The 24,043-nt window shown below is 52.1% G+C and overlaps 2 protein-coding genes across 4 annotated transcripts; one reads left to right on the plus strand and one right to left on the minus strand.

Moving 5' to 3' along the window:
* Window positions 1-1,523: 1,523 nt before the first annotated feature.
* On the minus strand, window positions 1,524-12,018 carry CRYZ (crystallin zeta). Its single transcript, XM_066597789.1, has 9 exons — window positions 11,897-12,018; window positions 10,203-10,314; window positions 7,919-8,071; window positions 7,049-7,212; window positions 6,856-6,907; window positions 4,894-5,043; window positions 4,655-4,756; window positions 4,214-4,309; window positions 1,524-1,741 (listed from the first exon to the last, which is right to left on the minus strand). Exons 2-9 carry the CDS (start codon window positions 10,311-10,313, stop codon window positions 1,580-1,582), a joined length of 990 nt encoding a protein of 329 aa, XP_066453886.1. The 5' UTR covers window position 10,314; window positions 11,897-12,018; the 3' UTR covers window positions 1,524-1,579.
* Window positions 12,019-12,075: 57 nt separating this feature from the next.
* TYW3 (tRNA-yW synthesizing protein 3 homolog) lies at window positions 12,076-23,148 on the plus strand. Of its 3 annotated transcripts, none has more exons than XM_066597791.1 (7): window positions 12,076-12,185; window positions 12,703-13,201; window positions 14,417-14,497; window positions 15,935-16,033; window positions 16,944-17,015; window positions 19,725-19,858; window positions 20,445-23,148. In XM_066597791.1, exons 2-7 carry the CDS (start codon window positions 12,920-12,922, stop codon window positions 20,641-20,643), a joined length of 867 nt encoding a protein of 288 aa, XP_066453888.1. In that variant the 5' UTR covers window positions 12,076-12,185; window positions 12,703-12,919; the 3' UTR covers window positions 20,644-23,148. The 3 variants fall into 3 exon arrangements, with proteins under 3 accessions (XP_066453888.1, XP_066453889.1, XP_066453887.1); XM_066597790.1 differs by having other exon boundaries at window positions 12,088-12,284; XM_066597792.1 differs by lacking the exon at window positions 16,944-17,015 and having other exon boundaries at window positions 12,086-13,201.
* Window positions 23,149-24,043: the final 895 nt, after the last annotated feature.

The following is a 24,043-nucleotide window of genomic DNA, read 5'->3' on the forward strand; positions in this document are numbered from 1 at the left end:
CCGACTGAAGACAACGTCCATCTAGTGCAGCCTGTATGTTAGGGACTTTTCGAAGCCCCCCAGGTCCGCCGGCGGTACATCTTCGTAGGATGTCTGCAAAAGTTCACTATAATACGGTTGGAGAAGCGACCAAAGAATCTGGCATTTTCATTGTAAGCGCTGCAAAAACATCCCACACCAAAATGGTGAGACTGCGTTTTTCCCACCCCACTTAATTTTTCAAAGGGAATCACTCACTTCCTTTGAGGGAGGGGTTACACAGGCGAGAAAATAGTGCGGGTTCGGGTGTTGCAAGGCACATGGAGAGAATTCATGAATGGGTGTGAGTGAGACCTGCCTCTGATTGGCTCAGACTGAGCCAATCAGGGGCAGCTTTGAGTCGCACCCCCTTCACACCCACTGCAGGCCGGCCGCACTGAACTCCGGCTGCCGGGACAAGGTGAGTATATATATATTTTTTATTTTTACACATTTCTGGATGAATTGCAGGGAAGGGCTTATATATTTAAGCCCTTCCCGACAATTCATCCAGCGCTCGCCCGCAGCGCATTGCTTTCAATGGAGCCGGCTGTATTGCCGGCTCCATTGAATGCAATGCGCTGGACAGCTCCGGCCCGTTTCTAATGAAACGCGGCTAGGAGCAGATTTTCGGGCGATTTTTGGGCATCGGTCACGCGATTTGCGGATGCGCATCAGTCATGCAATCCGCAAATCGCGCGAAAAACCGCCTGTGTGACTAAGGCCTTAGCCCTATAAGAAGGGGTTAATCGTTGAACAACGAAGACTTCCGCAACCCCCTAAGACATTTTGTTGTTTCAAAATTTCACAGTCTTCAAGATCTCCGTTTGCAGTCAGTGAACTGGAACATTCTTGTGTAGAACCAGAGGTGCAAACACTGATGTGTTGTTCTAAGTCATTGTTACAGTGGGCACAGCAATGATAGATGCAGGGATGCCACGTTGGCACAAAGGCCATTTACCCTGGTATGGCATATAGGCAGCATTTATACATTGGGGCAGTGCTAGATGCTCACATTTAATGGCGGCCGCAGATACCTGCACAGCTTCCCCCCAGGGTGCATTTATAAGCACAATATTGGAAAACTGGACTGATATCACATTTATAATATTGGGATTCTGGATGAGAGCAGAATGTGGTTTTGCATCGCAGCTCTGGACTCGCCCAGTTCTTCCAATAGTTTTCAAATGGTAAAAATTGCATCGCACTCGCATGCAGGTCACATGGCATCCAAGTGAGAGGCGATTTTTCACTTTTTTTTTTTAAAGCTCCCATAGGAAGTAATGGTGACTTCTTGCAAGGACTCGCCGTGCCAATTGAAATCAAGGCGTTCTTTTCATGTGCAAATTCCATCCATATCATTACTGGACAGAACTCGCACATGAAATTCGCCCATGTGAATGCCCCCTCATGCCGCCATCAGGATGACGTGAAGTAATCAGCAGCTTCAGGCCATTAGTGCAGCTAAATGCGATCACATACTGATGGATGCCCCGACACAGATGACGAGTTTAGAAGTGACGTTTATTGTTGCAGTGGTCGGGCACACGGGGCTCTAGAATCACAGTACAAAGATCATCTTGCCGGTGGCGCCGCTGTTCTGCAGGATATCTTCGTGAGCCTGCGGCGCCTTCTCCAGTGGATACTCGGGGCCAATCAGTGGTTTTAGCCATCCGCTCTCCATGCCCCCATAGAGGGCCGCTGTGGCCTCCTTCCAATCCTCCTACAACAGAGAAGATGGTCATTATAAATACACACGTGTACGCGGACTCTGATACAAAACGTGACACGGATTGTAGTGCGGCCTGGAAGACCCGAGTTCTCCGCAGTCTCCCTTCCTGTTCCTCAATAGCCTACGGGTCCATTTATGGCAGCTATTTAGTTGGCTGACAGCGGGGTGCAGGAACTAGTTCTTAGACTCCCTCCTGAAGCTAGAGGAGAATGCCAGACCCACTCAATGATTACTTGTCGCTATGCAGTCCTGAGAGCAGGAGGCAGCACTATCTGTGCCGACATAACTTACAAAGACAGCAGGAAGGGAAGGTCTTCTAGAGCACATTCTGACCTCTGTTAGGGCTCGGTCTGTTCAACTTTTGGAGCAGACAAACAGATAGGCGCTTCCATTGATTTCAAGGGCAAAAAAAAAAAAATTTTTTAAAAATCTAACAGAATGCAAGCAAACAAAAATTCAATTTTTTTGAAAACCCACTGAAATCAGTGGAGAGAAGAACTGGAAACATTTATTTCAGTTTTATTTCTGTTTCTATACTCCAAATAAAGAACATGGGCAGAAAGCCCTAACAGAGGTGAACAAGCCCTTCCAGGGAGAGACAGGGAGCCAGTACCAGCTGTACCGCCCTCACTTATGGGAGGAGGCGCCAGTACCAGCTGTACCGCCCTCACTTACGGGAGGAGGCGCCAGTACCAGCTGTACCGCCATCACTTACGGGAGGAGGCGCCAGTACCAGCTGTACCGCCATCACTTACGGGAGGAGGCGCCAGTACCAGCTGTACCGCCATCACTTACGGGAGGAGGCGCCAGTACCAGCTGTACCGCCATCACTTACGGGAGGAGGCGCCAGTACCATCTGTACCGCCATCACTTACAGGAGGCGCCAGTACCAGCTGTACCGCCATCACTTACAGGAGGCGCCAGTACCAGCTGTACCGCCATCACTTACAGGAGGAGCCAGTACCAGCTGTACCGCCATCACTTACAGGAGGAGCCAGTACCAGCTGTACCGCCATCACTTACAGGAGGAGCCAGTACCAGCTGTACCACCATCGTTTACAGGAGGCGCCAGTACCAGCTGTACCGCCATCACTTACAGGAGGCGCCAGTACCAGCTGTACCGCCATCACTTACAGGAGGCGCCAGTACCAGCTGTACCGCCATCACTTACAGGAGGCGCCAGTACCAGCTGTACCGCCATCACTTACAGGAGGCGCCAGTACCAGCTGTACCGCCATCACTTACAGGAGGCGCCAGTACCAGCTGTACCGCCATCACTTACAGGAGGCGCCAGTACCAGCTGTACCGCCATCACTTACAGGAGGCGCCAGTACCAGCTGTACCGCCATCACTTACAGGAGGCGCCAGTACCAGCTGTACCGCCATCACTTACAGGAGGCGCCAGTACCAGCTGTACCGCCATCACTTACAGGAGGCGCCAGTACCAGCTGTACCGCCATCACTTACAGGAGGCGCCAGTACCAGCTGTACCGCCATCACTTACAGGAGGAGCCAGTACCAGCTGTACCGCCATCACTTACAGGAGGAGCCAGTACCAGCTGTACCGCCATCACTTCAAATTCATTGAAGCCATACAAGGTACACAAATCATTTTGCTGGTAACACTGGGGGAAACTCTCCAACCGGGCTCAAAGATGCGCTCTCCAGCAGGATGCGGACCCTTCATCCAGATAATAACTGTAAAGATCCTTTTCAAAGTCGGAGCAGCATATGGGGTGCAGATACAAAACGTCTCCAAAGATACTTTCCTTATTCAAAGCATATTCCTTTATTGTGACTTGACAAAGACCATGGACTGCGGTTGAAACGTTGTCAGTCTCTTATGAAAGATAAAGAAATATGCTTTGAATAAGGAAAGTATCTTTGGAGAAGTTTTGTATCTGCACCCCGTATGCTGCTCCGGCTTTGAAAAGGATCTTTACAGTTATTATCTGGATGAAGGGTCCGCATCCTGCTGGAGAGCGCATCTTTGAGCCCGGTTGGAGAGTTTCCCCCAGCGTTACCAGCTGGGTTGCTTGGAGTGCTGCCATCTCACTTACTTTTGGGATACAAGGCACACAATACTTTTTCAAGGGGTGCTCCACGACTGTTTTTTCTGCACCATATTTATCCAGCACTTACAGGGAGAGACAGGTGGGGGGGTGGGGGAAACTAGCTGTGCCTGCAGCACTTACAGGGAGAGGGGGGGGGGGGGGGGGGGGGAATATTAGCTGTGCCTGCAGCACTTACAGGGAGAGGGGGGGGGGGGGAATATTAGCTGTGTCTGCAGCACTTACAGGGAGAGGGGGGGGGGGGAATATTAGCTGTGTCTGCAGCACTTACAGGGAGAGACAAAAGTGATTTCAAAAGTGAAGGTGGAGCAATACATGTGTGCGATACAAGAACAGACCTGCAGACGGCATTGCATACAACTTTCTGATATGGATTGCTTTTCTCTATTACCTTAGTCGAGCTGAAGAGTGAAACGCCGATGATACTGGACTCCTTGGCCATCGTGTCTCGCGGGTTTATTTCTATAGAACCTCGGCAGCCAATGATCTGGAATAAAAGAACAGAGTCCAGTAATAGAGGAAGCTCAAAATAGAAATATCTGGTTTTCTGGTTTCGTGCCGCTTGCCAACCCTGGTGCATTGCATGGCTGCAGCCCGCGCCCCCAGCAGGTCACACTGCACTCCATTGGAGATCCGGCAGCGCTATGGTCAGTCCTGGCCATTGGACCCATGAATGGCGCTTTTCTTTTCAAGCAGCGATATCTGGCTCAGGACTTTAGGTCTTAATGGTAGTTTTAAAACTAGGAAAATCAGGAGGCTGGGTAACAGAAGAGGGAGTTACGAGGGGTAGGACCGGCACTATAAGAGCGGCCCACCAGAGAAGGCTACTTACAACCACTCGGCCACCAGAGGAGAGCAGTTTCAGGTCATTGCTGAGGTTAACATTGGACAACATCTCCAAGATGACGTTAACGCCTTCTCCTCCTGCAGCCTCCTAGATAACACAAAGCACAACATTCATCATAATATCCTGTTCCCGTATGGGACAATAAGTACAGTATACAGGGAGACCATCACAGAAGTCAGGGAGATGCTGGAGGACTTTGGGATGGATACCGTATGGACACTTACCTGGATCTTCTCGATATAATTCTTCTCCTTGTGGTTGAACACTTTGTGGGCTCCGTTTTTTAACACCAGATTTAACCCCTCGGAGCTGCCAGCAGTTCCATATACCTTGAATCCATAAGCCCTGGCAATCTGGCAAGCCGCTATGCCCACCTATAAGTTAATGAAAAGGAGGTAAGCTGGGCATGCAAACCATGCCAACGTGTGCCACTGTCTACATGTTGAAAGTGCCTCACTGTAGGTGTAATAAACCTGTATACATAGCAGGTAAAGCATATTGGCAAGGACTTGCTCCTTATAGAGTCAGTGCCCCCTCCCCTCCGAAAAGCATGTAGCTTCCCCAGTACTCTAGTTCAGTGTTCCCCAACTCCAGTCCTCAGGGACCACCAGCAGGTCAGGTTTTCAGGATCTCCTCAGTGTTGCACAGGTGATGTAATTATGGTCGGGGCCTCAGACATTGCCACAGGTGTTCTTACCATAGGAAATTCTGAAAACATGACCTGTTGGTGGTCCCTGAGGACTGGAGTTGGGGACCCCTGCTCTAGTTGATCAGGAAAGCATTAAAACAGTTGTCCCATAACACAACCCGTCCATATACCTCCACTCAGGACCCTCTCCTATGAGCCAGAATGGGCAGCTCTTTTGGTGGACTTCACTATTCCATATGTTGCATGAACAGGCATTGGATTGAATAGTCACACTGTAATACTACATTTTACCTGCAGGGGCTGCTAAAAGAGAAATGCCTGGCTAGCTGCAGATTTTCATTGTAAAACCTTGTTGTTTGCTGGAGGTGCAAGGAGCGAGACCTGTGGCACCAACATTTCCACCTCTTGACTACTCTAGATCAGAGATCTAGATCCCCTTCACTACCCCAGACATCAACCCCTACAGTGCAGTAGGCCATCAGTAAGTTAATTACCCCCACTGACCAGCTTTCCTGATGGCCTTCCTAGGATAGTGGAAGTGTTTAGTCCAACTTCATGGTTGGTATAAAGTAGTTAGACTAACAGGACATTTTGTATAATCACGCCCTCTACCCTAGTCCAAGGAAAAGAGTATTAATCCCTCCACTACTCTAGAGAGCCAGGAAAGTTAGTACTATCCTAGATTACTGGGGAAGCGACATTAGTATTAACATCTATACTTCCCTAGACCATTAACCCCTTGAGTGGCATGCCCGGAAATTTTCCGGGACGAGCTCCACTGCTCATAGCCCGGAAGATTTCCGGGCTATGTATCACTATGGGAGCTGCAGAGCACAATGCCACAAGCTGTGACAGTGTGCTCTGCCTGCACCGACCCCCACAGAGCAGTGCAAGGGCTTTGAAAAACCAGCAGAAGATATTGCTGATATGCCGGCAATCTCCTGCTTCTAAGTCCTGCTTTGTTTACAGGTTGCCATAGAGACCATCGGCTTGTCAGAAGCAAGCCGATGGTCTCTGTGGCAGGTAGAGCTTGGTGCTTGGCTGTCAGAGGACAGCTAGGTACTAGCTCTTACAGCAGAGATCAGAGAAAACCTCCGATCTCTGCTGTGTTAACCCTTTACATGCTGCAGTCTATGTGACTGCAGCATGTAAAGGGCTGTCACCGTGGGACCCCCCCCAGAATGTGATCAGGGAGTCCTGATGGGTCTCTGTGGAAGTCCCCTAAAGGGACAAAAATAAAAAAAAAAAAGTAAAAAATTATTTTAAAAAATTAAATGAATAAAATTAAAAAACACTACAATTATCCGCCACCCCTCAATGTCCTCCTCCCTACAATTGGATGTGGCTTATAGTCCATAAAATATGCTAGTCCAAAACCCTAAGAAAGCTGGACCACCCATGCAGGAGCTGCAATCACAGGTTATACTTTTCAAGAACGGAGTGAAAAAAAAAAAAAAAGACACGACAATAAAATATTATGTATCCTGATAGAGACGGCTCGTGTTGACTGGTTAGATGGAGAGATGCCATTACTTACCCCCCCGCTCGCGCCGTGTACGAGGACCACCTCCCCTGCTCTCCCGTGTGCTCTATGGAACAGAGATAAGAGGCGTAATGCTCTGCAGACTGGTTGTCCGATAGATTAGAAAGCTGCAGAACGTTTCATCATCCAATGATTATACGGTATTTGATGAGCATGCGGCCATTCCATATATACCCCCACAGCTTACTTTTGAAATAGCGCCCTGTAGGCGGTGAAGTAAGGGACAGATATGGCCGCTCCTTCCTTGAAGCTCAACTGCTCGGGAAGTTGGCAAACTGTATCCTGAGAGGCGAGCGTATATTCTGCGTATCCCCCTGTGATTGTAGAGGTGGTGAAGACGCGGTCTCCTTTCTGTACAATACATGAAGGAAGAACATATATTAAGACGGCCTCGTTGTGCCCACCACTCTGCCAGCGTATATACCTCAGAGAAGGATGAACGGGACAGAGCTGCAGCAGGCATAGCCGGGGAAGCCCCTTAAAGGGGTGTCCCATGACAGCAAGTTATTCCCTATCCGAAGGATATGAGAACCTGCTGATCGGATCGGGTCTGACTGCTGGGACCCCACTGACCCTGAGAACAGGTGAAAGCAGCACTGGTTGCACATGCACACCACCACCGATCAATGGGACCAAAGAGAGTCAAGTTTAAAGTCCTTCTAGCATATTGCACCAATCATTCACATGGAAAGTATACCAAGTATGACTGATGAATAACAGTGCCACCTAGTGGCCAAACAGCAAAAAAAAAAAAAAAGTTCTTGTTCAGTTTAGAAAAAACATTTTAATGGGCGTAGATGAAAAAGGGTTGTACCCCAGCTGGGGGCACTTTATGGTGAGCCTATTGTTAAAGGGAGTCTGTCACGTTTTATCCCCTTTAGCAGGAACACCGGGGGAACAGGGAAGGCAAGTACAGCATTTACCTCCCTGAACTCCACGGGTCGCTACATAAGCTTGACTCATAAGGCTAAAAGTAGGTGACAGATTCCTTTTAAGGGACCCTTCTAACAAGTAGGGATTGTCCACAACCTCTAGGGAAGTTCTCCAGTTACTGTACCTTAAACGCCGTCACATTTCTGCCAACATCCTCCACGACTCCCGATATGTCGGACCCGGGCGTGTAGGGCAAGCTTGGTTTCCGGGCATAGACCCCAGCTCGGATGTAGGTGTCCACGGGGTTAATCCCACAAGCCAACACTCGGATTAAGACCTTACATGAAATAAAGAGACGAGGCGATCACTGATCCGATCCCGCCAGGGAGGACCGGTGCACCGCCCATGGCTCTCCACCGCATCTGAGGACTGCTGGTCACACATAGTAGCATCGTATGTCAGGCTGAATGAAGACAATGTCCATCCAGTTCAGCCTGCTGTAAGACCCGGATCAACAACCCGCCGTCACCTAAGACTTATATCCTGTAATATCATAGCGCTCTAGACAGACATCAAGTTCCTCTTAAACTCCTCCATGGGTTTTGGCCTCATCACACCGGAGATCACAGGAGCCGGTCTCCATCCAGCTGTAACACAACAAACGGCACTTCTCTTACCAGCAGATGGCGATATGAACTTGTGATGGTTTGATCGCTCCTGAAGATGATGTAGTACCATAGCATTACGGTACATTATAGCGCCATCTGACAGGCAGTCTATTAAGTCACACTACTGGCATGGCTTGATAAGCAATCTGCAATAGCAGCCCTCTGTGCCTGCAGAAGGCCCCCAGCTGCCATGGCAACTGAATGGCACCCTGTGATGTCATCAGAAGGGCCAGTCAGGACCCCAGCACTCCGATCAGGACATTTAAATAACGCTGTCGGAATTGGTAGTGGCTTTTAAATGGTTAACAGCCACGATCAGTGGTGGGGCTGATCAGAGCTGTTGGTGGTGGGTAACAGCTGTAAGAAACAGCCGGCACCCGCATTGTATGGAGTGGGATCGACCCGCGATCTCTGCATACATACCCTGAACCTCCCCGATGTAATTTGGTTAGTGTCCCTTTAAATGCAGAGTGCATGCCCAGATCCCTTCTATTAGGGTAGGTTCACCTATAGCAGAACCTACCTGATGAAGGGCGCTGCCCACGGAACGCTACACCACAGAGCGGCGGGATTTACTGAAGTCCCATTCACAGGGTGTGAATAAATCTGCAGCACAAGTGGCCCCGCAGGGCGGATCCTGGCCCCGCAGCAAGTCAGTTCATGCCGCCCGCCGCGGATGTCATCCACTGAGGTCCCTAACAACGCCGACATCTGCCAGTTGTTTGGAATTTTGCTGCAGATTAACCAAAAATTTGCAGGAAACCCCTCCAAGGGCCGAGGGGCGCATTTGTTCTATAGCTTTAAATGAATTCAAATGGAATCCATTGGGTCCTGAAAAGCATAGCTCCGCCTTCTGGGCGTGTTTACACGAGAGAAGATCGGACGCCGTTTTCACAGCTGGTATTCGCTACCATCTGAGCTGTCTACCGTCTTTCCACCTCTCTATTCCCCTTCATCTGTTTGCAATGGGCGGGCCGGAGCTAAGCTCCACCCCTCCCACTGCTGGCTATGAACAAGGGGTGGGGAGGGAGCTTAGCTCCGCCCCTCCTGCTGTTTGCAAAGGGAGGGGACAGGAGGCACGCCAGTGAGGAAGACTGCTCAGACAGTAGCGTATATCGGCCGGCTGTGAACACGGTGTAAATAAGCTCTATGGGTGTGAAGATTTTTTTTTTTTTTTTTTTGGGGGGGGGGGGGGGGGGGGGGGGCGGATTTTCAGCGACACTTTTCAAAAGCCGTAACGTATTTTTCTGCCCCCGCGGGATGTTTTGGCGCGGCGCGCTGCAGTTTTATCGGTACCATTTTTGGACATATGATGTATTGTAGAACTTTTTTTCTGTCCGCACTCCATAACAATCACCACACGAGTTCTGCAATGTTTTGCGCTTATTTTTACCGCGTTGACCATTCAGCATCAGCAGCGGTACGTTTTTCCTGCTCGTGGGTTCGATTAGGACGATACAAAAAGTAGATATTTAAGGTTTTGGCACAATGAACTTTTAGATTTTATTTTTTTTCTTTGCATCGCCGCATACAACGTCCCAACGAGGGCCGCAGCGCCCCGCCTCCTCGCACGGCATTGACCACCGCAGCCTCTCATTGGCTGCAGCAGTCTGGTGGTAGCCAATCCAAAACAAAGCCGGAGAGAAACGCACGGCGGCGAGAACTGAGAGATTTGTTAGTCTAACCTGCGCAGAGTCACACAGTATCCGGACAAGCGCTTTAAGTGGCGATTTCCTGAGTGGAGTTGCACTCTCCGCTATGCTCTAAACTGCAGCTTCACTTGCCGCACGCCGTCTGTACCTGGTTCTCCGCTGGCGACGGCACCGGGACATCCGTCAGCAGCTTCAGCACCTCAGGCTTCCCGAACTCAGAGACCCGAATGGCTTGCATGAAGCGTCCCACCGAAGCCATCCTAGGAGACAAAGACCGGACATGTGACCGCGCCGACGTATCACAGCAGACGCAGATCGTGCGAACCGCGAGTCAGCCAACCGTCTATACAGCGCCAATCCACGGGAGCCGGCCAGCCGCGGCGAGTTATGTCACATGGAGGACAGCAACGATGTATCCCTTATTACCCGAATGGATGATCCTTGGTCACATGATGAGTTCTGCTACTTTTGAACATACTTTGTGTTTGACCGCCCCCCGCCCCTCCAATTCCGCTATCTCTGCTTGCTTTCAGTAAAGTCCTCTTCGCACAGCTGCCGTTTGTTGCGCCGGCACTCAGGACACGTTCACGCGGCGGATTCTGTTGCAGAATCTTCCAGGAAGCCTCCTGTGAAACCGTGGCAAAACCACTGCTATTTGGCCGCAAATCGCTCTGTGAACCGGCACCGTCTGCGTATAGAAACGCCCGTCCCTCCACGGATCCGCAAGAAAACGCATTGTAAATGTCGCATGCAGATTTTGCGCACAGACAGGGCTGAAGCCGCGTGCAGCGCGGCGGCAGAACAGACGCAGATTTCTACTGCGGTTTTACAGGTGGATTCTGTGTGAAAATAGCGCAAGATGGGGCCGGCAAAGCATAGCGCCGCGTGCGAGGTACACACGAGCGTGATGCGAGGTTTCCCAATTCATAGGATTTTAACGCCGTTTTTTGCCGTGGATTTCGCCTGCTAAACTGAAGGGGTTAAGTCCGTCGCTGCGCCGCGTGTAAACGTACGCGCAAAGGGCCCAGGGACGCAGCGGAATGTTCTGGCGGCCATGACGAGCGGTGGGGATGGGGGAGCAGGCTGACCTCTATGCACCCGTGGGCCTTCAGCTGCACCCCTGATGACATCCGTATAGCGCCCCCTAGTGAGCCGCTGAGGACAATGCGAGGGGAGTGCAGAGCACATGACCAACTCAGCTCTGCTACATCGTAGTCCACACAAGGCAAGTAGTCCAGCAATCAGTAACTCAGCGCTGCGCAGAAACCGCGAGGTATTTGTAGACACAACCTTTGCTCGCCGCCCGCGATGCCGCTTGTGTACCCAGTGAACTATGGTAGACAGGGGCTGCGTTCCAGCGGTGCGCCCAACGGTGGCAGCTCAGATGTACGGCGGGGCTCATTCACATGATGGAGCGCACTCACCCCGGGCAGCCAACCGCGCTTCACACGGTCCGACAATATGGGGTGGGGGGGGGGGGGGGAATGCACATTCTATTCCGGTCCGATTTCTCAGCTTTCGGTCGCCCATTTAACAATTGCGCAAAAAAAACCCCAAAAAACAGTTTTGTATTTTCACACATCGCTGATTCGCTGTGAATCTAATGGCGGCTCTGCAGCTAGCTCCACCCACTACTGAACGCAAACTGAAGCCGCAAAATCCACCGCAGAACCACTGCAAATCAGCGACATGTGAACATCCGTAAACAGCAACCACTGCCTGAGGCACACTGAAACTTGTAGTTCCACAGGTCACCTATAGATGTCTGCAAACAGTTGCATGATTGCACGAGGAGAAACACAAGTCTCAGCCAGCAGCGCTAGCTCAGCAGCCGAGTCTTACTTGTCCCCGCAGCCGCTCTCAGCAGTCCGTCCAGCTGTTAGCAGCCTTTCACCCTTATGTATCAAGGGGGCGTGTCCTCTACTGACACGTGACGAGCAGACCGGTAGCCATTCTTGTTTAGGGAAATCTAGCCTCAGCGTACAGTACTGCGCATGAGCGTCTCTCCTATAGGCTTCCAGCGGCTTGTCAGCGCTGCGCGGAATTCTGATTCTTGTCCCGCCGGGGCTTCCGTACCTGACATGGCGCCCTCCAGAGTGTAATGTAACGGCGTGAGTGCCTGAGAGAGGAGGTGTGACCGGCTGACATCCCGCAGTCCACCCACCACATGACTTACCTGCAGTCTGGAGCCCCCCCCAACACCCAGGAGAAGAGCTCCCATAGACACGGGGTATTATCTGCAGTCTGCTGCCCTCCATAGTCCCAGAGAATTACCTACACCGCAGTGTCCACCAACATCTGGGGCGCCGCCTGCAACCTAGGACCCCCGTCTGACAATTTACCTTAAACCTCCTGCCCCCCAAAGTCTGTGCCATAATCTGGTGCCCCCCAATGTCTTGGAGCGTAATCTGCCATCTGGGGTGTCCCCAACACCACCACCCACCCCAACGCTGGGGACGTACCAAGCCGCCTGGTGCCCCCGACACCCAAACACTCTGGTCGTAATCTGCGGCATGGTGCCCACAGCGTCGGGCATGTAGCCTGGTGCCCACAGCGTTGGGCACGTCTCCTGGTGCCCCTTGAATCCACCACCACCAACATTTAGGAAGTTGCCTTGAACTGATTTGTCTCACTTTGTTGCCCCCCAGATTCAGGACCTCCTAATCTTGATGCCCCCCGTTCTGCTGCCCCCTCAGCCGCTGCTCCCCAACATCCCGGAAGGCTCCCACCGGGGGTGACGCTCTCCGACTACTGATCCATCGCCCCGCTGACCTCCCTCTCCTGTCTGTAGGATCTCCTTCCTCTTGTGAGGGTGAAGCAGTCGGAGGGGCCACGGAGCCGCCATCAGTCTGACCTTCCTGAATCATGGAGACCACCGGTTCTTCTCTCACGGCATCCTGTAATCCGGCGGACCGCGTGGAGGACGCCAACTGTCACGTCGGGCCCTCTGACCGCTGCTTTACGTCCCCCACATCCGAGTCTCTAGGATGCTTTGCGCGCTGGAAGCTCCAGGCCTCCCGCAAGACCGACCTCAGTAAGAAGGGCAGCGTGGACGAGGACATCAAGGGGATCGTGAGGGACATCAACCGGCAGGACGCCTACTTCACCACCAGCTCCTGCTCCGGGAGGGTGGTGCTGCTAGATGAGGTGACCGCTGGGTGCTGGGGTCCATGTAAAGCGATAGGATGGTATACGTTACGCCACATTACCCATCAACGTACCCAGCGCCGTATGTAACTAGGTTGGCACGGTGGGTGTGCCCGGCCTGTTCCAGTCTCCGCAGTCTTCAGTGTTATCCAGCTCCCGTCGCCATTCTCATCGTCTACGTCGTGCAAGGGTTAATGTAGGCGCCAATGTACCGGAAGTCAGAACCGGACCGGCACATCCGCAGAGGAGCCCAGTGAGTCTTGTCCTGCGCCGGTCCCACTTCAACCTTCAGGTCATCGGCGTCTACGCTGGCCTGGGAATGACGTAGGGGACACCATCCACGTCCCTGGGAGGCGGGCGGTCTGGGTGCGCCCACCGGACCGGGCATACTTAATTTGCATATGGTGTGAGATATTTTTCTATGCAGTTGCGGTTCGCGAGAACATCACAGCGCAGAACGTGCGGTTTTTCTTTCACGTGAAAACCGCATGTTTCAATAGGAAAAGTAAAAACCGCGCGTACTTACGAGCGCGGTGGGATCTTTAACTCGTCCGCAGCAAATAATGGGCAGTTTCTGTCAAATCGCAGAAAAATCTCAGCATGTTCTATCTCGTCGCATCGCTGTGAGGGAATACCGCACGTCGGGGGGCTTCTTGAAAACAATGGCGTCTATAACCGTGTGAGTATCGGTCATCTCGCAAAACGGGAAACTCGCCCGGGTAAAACACCCTTACAGTTCACACCCGTCTCCGCCAATCCCAGCTGACTCCGGTAGTCTCACTGCTCGTACTGAAGAGAACCCTTCCAAGCTGAAGATGAAATCTTCTGCCATTTATATGTTTTTGGGCAATAAATCCCCCCACGTGGCGACCGCTCTCCGGTAGGAGGGTCTTTCGCATGACAGTGGCTCTCGCATGCCGTCCGCTCACTGGTGGCAGGGGCTCTCTGATATGGGCAGTGCTCGCTTGCCAGGCGCGCTCTTGTAGGAGTAGATCTTACGTGTCGGCCGCTCGCTGATTGCTGATTCTTGCCTTGTGATTGACCGTTATGTGAGCGCGGATCATATGGTGACAAGATGACCCCCCTTCCTGCCACTGACCCCCCCCCCCCCCCCCGCTGTCACATGCTGAATGAGGTCATATAAATTGGCGCACGCTTCTGGCTTATTATAATCTGTACATTATACTGACCGGATGTCTCTCTGTTTCCCCTCAGAGTCCTGATGTGTCCGCGGTGCAGAAACAGAACTGCTTGTGGCTTTTTGTAACTCATGGACTTTGCACAAAAGATGATGTGGTGAGTATGTGCCGCGGGCCAGGGGGCCGGTGTGTGCGGCGGGCCAGGGGGCCGGTGTGTGCGGCGGGCCAGGGGGCCGGTGTGTGCGGCGGGCCAGGGGGCCGGTGTGTGCGGCGGGCCAGGGGGCCGGTGTGTGCGGCGGGCCAGGGGGCCGGTGTGTGCGGCGGGCCAGGGGGCCGGTGTGTGCGGCGGGCCAGGGGGCCGGTGTGTGCGGCGGGCCTGGGGGCCGGTGTGTGCGGCGGGCCTGGGGGCCGGTGTGTGCGGCGGGCCTGGGGGCCGGTGTGTGCGGCGGGCCTGGGGGCCGGTGTGTGCGGCGGGCCTGGGGGCCGGTGTGTGCGGCGGGCCTGGGGGCCGGTGTGTGCGGCGGGCCAGGGGGCCGGTGTGTGCGGCGGGCCTGGGGGCCGGTGTGTGCGGCGGGCCTGGGGGCCGGTGTGTGCGGCGGGCCTGGGGGCCGGTGTGTGCGGCGGGCCTGGGGGGCCGGTGTGTGCGGCGGGCCTGGGGGCCGGTGTGTGTGCGGCGGGCCAGGGGGCCGGTGTGTGTGCGGCGGGCCAGGGGGCCGGTGTGTGTGCGGCGGGCCAGGGGGCCGGTGTGTGTGCGGCGGGCCAGGGGGCCGGTGTGTGTGCGGCGGGCCAGGGGGCCGGTGTGTGTGCGGCGGGCCAGGGGGCCGGTGTGTGTGCGGCGGGCCAGGGGGCCGGTGTGTGTGCGGCGGGCCAGGGGGCCGGTGTGTGTGCGGCGGGCCAGGGGGCCGGTGTGTGTGCGGCGGGCCAGGGGGCCGGTGTGTGTGCGGCGGGCCAGGGGGCCGGTGTGTGTGCGGCGGGCCAGGGGGCCGGTGTGTGTGCGGCGGGCCAGGGGGCCGGTGTGTGTGCGGCGGGCCAGGGGGCCGGTGTGTGTGCGGCGGGCCAGGGGGCCGGTGTGTGTGCGGCGGGCCAGGGGGCCGGTGTGTGTGCGGCGGGCCAGGGGGCCGGTGTGTGTGCGGCGGGCCAGGGGGCCGGTGTGTGTGCGGCGGGCCAGGGGGCCGGTGTGTGTGCGGCGGGCCTGGGGGCCGGTGTGTGTGCGGCGGGCCTGGGGGATGTTTTCCCTGTAATGGGGGCTCCCATGGATGTCTCAGCTACAGGGGGAAACTATGAAATAATAATGGGGCTCATCTGCATGCAGATCTACAGCATCATATAATTAAAAAAACCCTCAGAAATCTGCGTTGGCGTGCGCGGCGCATACATGAGATGCGCAAAAGTCACACCGGAAAAGAACCCAGGGTTTTAAACAGATGCATTTAGACGTGCAATTTTTTTTTGCGCTCGCAGCGCGGTGTGAAGTGATGATGCGAGAAAAAAATAGCTGAAGATCACTCGCCGCCTGCGGTCACAGACTGTGGAACGCTGCGCCGTTCTCTGCCATCTTTGGCTGTTCTGTATGTTCATCCCCATTTGTCTTCAGTTTTCAGGCCTCCAGAAAGCCTCCGGGGACGCCGTGCTGAAGTTTGAACCCTTCGTCCTCCACGTTCAGTGCCGCACACTGCAGGACGCACAGCTGCTGGTAAGGAGGAACGTCACAATCAGACGGGACGCCAGTCGGGTAACCGACTGCATGAGCGCCGATGTCACCGCTAGGGCCGTTGGCACTCATGCAGAGTGTTTGGACAGGCCTCACCCCTGGATCGGGGGCTTAGATGCTTCTGCATGTCCTGATGCAGCGGAGATGAATTTGTCATGGCACACAGGTCGTTGAGACTCTACCGTGTTTTTGGATTTCCAGCGGTCTTCACGTTGGAACAGGGGTGGAGGGCAACTCCTTTACCCCCAGTGATGTCTAGTATGTAAGAACTGAGGTGTCGGGTTCTACACGGAGCTGGTTCAGGAGCGTCGGGCTAAACGCAAGCATATTCATCATTGCACTGTGAGCATGCTTGGGGTGCACTCTGCCTATTCATCATTGTATCGAGCGTCTCTGGAGCGCATGTTCAGGCCATTCCGCATTGCCGGCTCACACTCGACTATGGAAACTGGGAGGTGTTTACTGCGCTCCAGAGATTTTCAGCTTTGAAGGAAGATCACAAACATGGCCGTCTCCAAGTTATCACTGATGAAGCTACAGAGCTGTGAATGTTGGCGCTGCTCACCTATCCGCTGGAGCGCAGGTCACCCGTCTGACGTCACATGCCTTGCTCACTCATACTTGGGGGTAACTGCAGGGTGCAATGATGAATACACCTAGAGTCTGGGGTGCCGCTGCGCTCTTCCTGCTGCTGCGTTCTACCTGGTTCATTCTAGGGATCATTGAATGGTTCCAGGAGTCGGAGCCGTCACGGATTGTCCTATCAATATGCCATCTGTGAGTTGTGACATACTCGGCTCTGCTGCATCTGTGCGGTAGCTTCATGGAGCATTAGAGCAGCATGATCATGGTGACAGGTTCCCTATAACGCTGTATCTCTTCTACCCTACAGCACGGCGTCGCCATTAGTTCCGGTTTCAGAAATTCTGGAATAACGGTCGGCAAGAAGGGGAAAATTATTATGGTGCGTATCCGAGTCCCTGCAGCAATGTCAACCGGGAAGCAGCAGGTTTCAATTCTATGTATTGCAGTTTTTTTTTTAAGTTATCCTCAGGGCAGATAAGTCATCAATAGTTGATCGTCGGGGTTCTGCTGCCTCGGGCGCCAGCTGACCAGGTATTTGCCAATTGCTGTCATGCCGTATGGAAGCAGTTCGCTCTAGACTTCTGTGCATTCACTTCAGTACAAGCTCTGCCTGCAATACCACACTGAACCACTGCACAGTGTATGGAGCTGTCTGTTTCCTGCTTAGTACAAAACAATAGCAGCCTAGCAAACAGCTGGTTGGCCATTGGCCTGAGCAGCAGACCCTCTGCCGTTGGCCCGAGCGGCGCACCCTCTGCCGTTGGCCCGAGCGGCGCACCCTCTGCCGTTGGCCCGAGCGGCGCACCCTCTGCCGTTGGCCCGAGCGGCGCACCCTCTGCCGTTGGCCCGAGCGGCGCACCCTCTGCCGTTGGCCCGAGCGGCGCACCCTCTGCCGTTGGCCCGAGCGGCGCACCCTCTGCCGTTGGCCCGAGCGGCGCACCCTCTGCCGTTGGCCCGAGCGGCGCACCCTCTGCCGTTGGCCCGAGCGGCGCACCCTCTGCCGTTGGCCCGAGCGGCGGACCCCCTGCCGTTGGCCCGAGCGGCGGACCCCCTGCCATCGGCATTTGATCATGTATCCTGTAGATGACTCATCAGTTTTTATGAGTTGGATAAAAACGTTTAATTTAGTGTTGGATGCATAACCCCCTGGCGGGGTGTGCGTATGCACAGGGTTTGTATGGGGCAGACTTGGGATTCAAGCCTGGTCCGTACACAGCCGATGTTAACTGACTCGGATAGCTGACTGCAGCAGTCTCGATCGGACTTCACTCCAGTCACTGCTGTTAACTATTAAAGTGCCGCTATCAATTAGCTTGTGCTCCGACCCCTGCGTATGGTGGTAGTTGACAGTGGGCCCCCGATCAGCTGGGGTACTGAGCGATGACCCCCACTATTGGGGACTATCCTAAAGAGGAAAGGTAATGAATAGTTTTTGCGTGGGAAACCTCTTTAAAATCGCGCATTATTTATTTCGCACGGTGAATCTTGTCCGAAAAAAATAGAAACGCCAAGAAAAACGTCTCCAAGAAAAAAGTAATTCAAGCAGTCGGATGGACTCTTAAAGGAGATGTCCCGAGGCAGCAAGTGGGTCTATACACTTCTGTATGGCCATATTAATGCACTTTGTAATGTACATTGTGCATTAATTATGAGCCATACAGAAGTTATAAAAAGTTTTATACTTACCTGCTCCGTTGCTAGCGTCCTCGTCTCCATGGTGCCGACTAATTTTTGGCCTCCGATGGCCAAATTAGCCGCGCTTGCGCAGTCCGGGTCTTCAGCTTTCTTCTATGGAGCCGCTCGTGCCAGAGAGCGGCTCCGTGTAGCTCCGCCCCGTCACGTGCCGATTCCAGCCAATCAGGAGGCTGGAATCGGCAATGGACCGCACAGAAGAGCTGCGGTCCACGAAGGTAGAAGATCCCGGCGGCCATCTTCAGCGGTAAGTATTGAAGTCACCGGACCGCCGGGATTCAGGTAAGCGCTGTGCGGGTGGTTTTTTTAACCCCTGCATCGGGGTTGTCTCGCGCCGAACGGGGGGGGGGGGTTAAAAAAAAAAAAACCCGTTTCGGCGCGGGACATCTCCTTTAAATGGTAACAGTAGAGACCGAGGGCCGTCTTCACGCAGGGGCATTGATGGGAAAATGAAAAAGCCATGGCGGCAAAATATTCTTTAAAGATATTTTACTTTTTATAGTGGCACAAAAAAAAGAAAACCTTTGTAGCGCCATAACTGTACTGCTGTAGAGGATGGGCTCAGAGGGACGAACAATGTGCAATCGTCCCGACCCACAGAATAACGGAAGGTCGTTTTTGCCCTGTATGTGCGTTAAAAAGAAGACCTGCAAAAAATGACGCAAGGGTGTTTTTTCTTTTTTTTTCATTTTCATGCCACTTATGTATATAATAGTTTTCCAGTACATTATATTGTGGAACCAATGAAAAATACAACTCGTCCAGCAAAATTATATATATATACAGCGGTGCATTGAAATACGAGTTTAATCCGTTTAATTCGTTCCGAGCCAAAAAGCTCGTATGTCAAAGCACTTTTCCCCATTGAAATGCATTGAAACGCCATTAATGCGTTCCAATGCATTTCAATGGGGAAACTAACTGCAAGTAAAAAAAAATTAATACTCACCTCCCGCTGGCATTCCCCGATGATCTGCAGCGCTGCTGCAGGCTGTCGCTCCCTCCTTCACACCGACAAAGCATTGCTTTCTGGGTGCGGGGCTTGAATGTCCCGCCTCCAGCAAGCTAATGGTCTGATTGGTTAACTCAGTGCCACGTCAGCCAATGAAAGCCGACGCTGGGTTAACCAATCACAGCCATTCAATTATGTCAATGCTCTGTGTCGGCATGGAGAAGGGAGCGACAGCCTACAGTAGCGCCGCAGACCATCACGAGGATGAAACGCTGCCGACAGGTGAGTATAGATCCCCCCTCTTCCCTGAGCCTCACCTTGCGAGGTTTTTGACTTGTACCTCGTATACATACATACACCGGTATATCACCTAGTAGGATATAATACGATTTGACTGTACTAATAAGACGTACGTGCCGGTTCTGAGCTCTCCTTGTGTTGCAGGCAGTACGGAGCACGCATTGTCTGGAGGTGCCGCTGAGCCACAAGGCCAAGTGTCTGGTGAGCGAGGAATATATCGGCTTCTTAGTGCAAACCGCAAATCAGAAGATGGAGGAGAACAAGAGGAGGATCTGCCGGTAGGTGCAGCGGGGGATGGGCTTTATCCATCAGCGATCCGATGATTGCAGCAGCGGGCCGGGGTCTGACTCGCCATGCAGCACTGGCGTCCTGGGATCATATCGGATCATCTGCCCCGTGGTTGCAATAGTGGATCTACCGGTTGGCAGTAAAATCCCGTCCCCGGCTAGTCCAGCCCCGATGACCGGCCTTGTTGGAAGTCGCTCCGATCGCTGGATTTTCCCATCTAATGTGGATTCACATTGAAACTGATCCACCGAAAACGTATCATGTGACCTTATGCCGCCCTCCGGGGTCACGGGGGGAATTACCGTACAGGAAAGCGCCAATCATGTTAGGGCCGTAATATAAGGGCCACTCTTGTAGTCGGTGGTCCCCCAACAAGAACGGCTGATTGCGGGGGGTTGTCCCAGTGCTGCCAGAGTTTCCAATCCTGGAGAGAATATGGGTCCTCAGTACATTTTCTGTGGTCTGGGGGGCTTTGAGTTCTGTTCCAGCTTTAATGCTGATGTCTGGCTACTTGCGCAGTATGATGTAACCCTTTGTAATCCATTAATATCAATGCGCCATCTTGTATCTCTGCAGATTTTACAGTTGCCTTCAGAGTGCTTTACACAAGCAAAACCACATAAAGGACACGGACCGCGAACAGAAGCCCGTGCGGCCAGTATATACCCGCCGGAGGAAGAGGAGGCAAGAAGGGAGAAGAGACGGTGACCAGTGTGAGGACTCTGTGGACCATGACGAGACCAATATCTCATTATTTCATGATATGACCCTATAGTATAAAGAGCGTACATTACAGCAATCTGGGCAAACCCCAGCAGGTGGCGCTGTGCTACAGGATAATGCAAAGCTGAAGTATTGCAGGTATAGAGGACATCACTGCTACGTATATACAGGTATAGCAGAGCTGAACTTGTCTCTGGGGTAGAAGTTATCCCACTATGACTGGTGGGTGCCATGTCCTCTTCTCAGGCAGGTAATATCACATTCATCAGTCACATGGCCATCACAAGTGAATGGGACGGAGCTGCTATGCCAGGCACCGATGCTACGAACCGTACGGCACTGTGCCTGGCATGCAGCGATGTGGCTTTGGTTCTGTGATCACTGCAGTCAGCTGATGGACGAGGGTCCCGAGCGGCGGACTCCCACTGATCGGATATTGCTGACCTATCATGATTATCCAAAGTTCTGGAAAACTCCTAATCTTATCAGACCGTGTCATGAACTACATAGGATGCGACCAGCAGCGGGACTGTATCCCCTTCTGTACAAATAAATATTCTATTTCTATAAACAGTCTGAATATTTTGGTATAAATCCTGTTCATTTCTGTTTTACTTCAGAGATGAGGATTCTAAAGGTGGCTGGTAGCCGCTCATACCCCTTATGCCCATGTAACTGTACTGGAGGCTGGTCAGGTACGGGCATGATCGCACATCGTGGGTAAATCCGCACCAGAACCCTCATGTAGATGTCGGTGCAGAAGTCCCTCCTTGTGTTGCAGTGAATGAAACCCCAATATATTTAGATGGGATTCATTATTCCCACTGATTAGGATTTATGAACATCCAGAGCTGCATTCACAATTCTTCCAGATGATGCACCAATAAGTCCTGGTGCCATCTCTTCCCAGGTAAGTAGCACACATGCATCCGGCCGTCCATGTGATGTAGAACATGATTCATCGGACCAGGTGACCTTCTTTCATCGCTCTATGGTCCAGTTTTGATGCTCACTTGCCCATTGTGGGCATTTTCAATTCTGCACAGTGGTCAGCATGGGTAATCTGCCCAGTCTGCAGTTACGCTGCCCTCTATATAGTGAGCTGCGATGCCCGGGGTGATCTGCCACCTTTCTATCATCACCATCTGTACTTTTTCCTACAGTCACTCCTGTTAGATTGGATAGGCTTCACCCTCCCCACACACATCAGTGAGGCTTGGACGTCCATCACCACCCTGTCCCAGGTTGTCCTTCCTTGGACTACTTTTGGTAGGCACTGATCACTACATACCAGGAACACCCCATACGTCCATCTGTTCGGGAGATGCTCTGACCCAGTGATCTACACATCGCAGTTTGGCCCTGGTCACAGTCGCCCACATCCTTGTGCTTGCTCATGATTCCTGCTTCCAACACATCCCTTTATAGTCGGCTTTGGCGCTTGTTACACGTATATTAAATTACTTTGGTGTTTACCTTGAAAATCCTTTGAACTTGCTCTGTAACTCTTTCCGTACACAAGGGCACCGGCGGGCCTCCTCCTTCTGGCGGGCGTTGAGCGGCGTTGTACTTGGTGGGACGGCAGCGAAGGCCGTATTCTTCATCCTCCTCTACGGTCGCGTCCTTTGTCCCAATCTCCAATGATCTGCTAATCGTATCCGCCTGTTTATGTCCAACTGATGGAAATCTTAATCAAGTTAGAGGATGGTAATGCCAGGGGTGCACTTACTTTTTCTAACCAAGCTAATTGCATTTGAGTTGAATGAATAATTGCAGGATGCATTGTGGGTCACCTTAATCTACTGATTGCACCGAGATGAGGATCAGATCTATACGGTTAAACCCATTAGGAGTGACGAGCTGCTCCTCTCATCACTCCACCAAGAATACAAGAACACAGGATGACATTCACCGACCACCGCAAGTCTTGTCGATAAACCAATACAGTGCAGCCGCTGTCCTTGCCAGTCAATGTATGAGGATGACGTCACTTAAAGGGGTTCTTACTATTGATGATCTCTACGTAGGACAGGTCATCAACAATTCATCAGCGGGGGGCTGCCGTTCAAGATTCCCGTTAATCAGCGGGACCGCTGGAAGGAGATAGCACTGTCCATATTGTAGTAGCCCCGTTTAGTACCACATTGAATCCAATGGCTGCTGTGCCTGTAGTACCAAACCAGGCCACTGCAATGTTGACAGCGCCTTCTGCTTCCGGCTCCAACCACACTGACTGCGGTGCCAGGAACCAGCTGACCCGCAAGGATCCCAACAGATCAACTATTGATGGCCTATCCTGAATTTAAGTTATCAATAGTAAAAGTCTTGGAGAATACTTTTTAACCCCTTAATGACGCGGCACTTTTATTTTTTTAATTTTTGTGTTTTTTGTTTTTTTTCCCCCACCACTTTCAAAGAAAATCTCTTTCATTTAGCCATTCATGTAGCGGTCTGAGGGCTTGTTTGTTGCAGGACAAGTTGTATTTTTCAATGGTACTATGTAATGTACAGTGTAAAATACTGAAAAACGTTAAAAGAAAAAAAAAAAAAATTTTAAGTGGAGTGAAATAATAAAGAAAAAAAAAAGAAATTCCGCCATCTTTGGGCTGGAGGCTTGTTTTTACTGGCATACACACGGCGGCAAATTTGTTCTTTGCGTCCGACCGGTCACAACAATGCCAAATTTATATAGTTTTATTTTCGCTGTACTACTTTTAAAGAGTAAAATCTCTGTGAATTAGTTTCTTCCGGCAGCCAGAACCTTCGTATTTTTCCATTGATATGGTTGTGTGAGGGCTCGGTTTTTGCGGGACGACCTTTGAAGTGCATACAACTTTTTTGATCACCTTTTCTTGGAGACGGGTGACCAATAAGTGCAATTCTGGTGGTGTTGTTTTTTTTATTTTTTATGACGACGTTCACCGTGCGAGGTAAATAATGTTACGTTGTTAGATCGGACTTTTACAAACGCAGCAATACCAAATATATTTTTGTGTTTTTTTTTTTTTTATTATTATAAATCTGGGAAAAGATTTTTAAAAACTTTTTCTAATAATAAAGCTTTTTTTTTTTTTTACTTATTGTTACATTTCTGTTTAGTACCCACAGGGGGCTTGAACTTTTGATAGTTTGCTCACTCATACAGTATAATGCAATACCATAGCATTACATTATACCACGATCTGACAGGCAGTCTATCAAGACATGCCACAGGCCATCTATAAAGGAGGCCGGGGATCTTTTAGAAGGCCCGACGCTGCTATGGCAACCGAACAGCGCCTTACAATTTCATCACAGTGGGGCTGGTCGCAGCTGTTGTGGGTGGGAAACAGCTGTCAAGAACAGCCATCACCTGCCGGAGTGGGGTTGGGATTGACTTCTGATCGGACTCCATACAAGCCCCATGTGCCCAGGACATAAATATACATCCTGGGGCATAAAGGGGTTGTATC

The sequence above is a fragment of the Eleutherodactylus coqui genome, chromosome 3 (genome assembly GCF_035609145.1).
Source record: "Eleutherodactylus coqui strain aEleCoq1 chromosome 3, aEleCoq1.hap1, whole genome shotgun sequence".
Classification (NCBI taxonomy): Eukaryota; Metazoa; Chordata; class Amphibia; order Anura; family Eleutherodactylidae; genus Eleutherodactylus; species Eleutherodactylus coqui.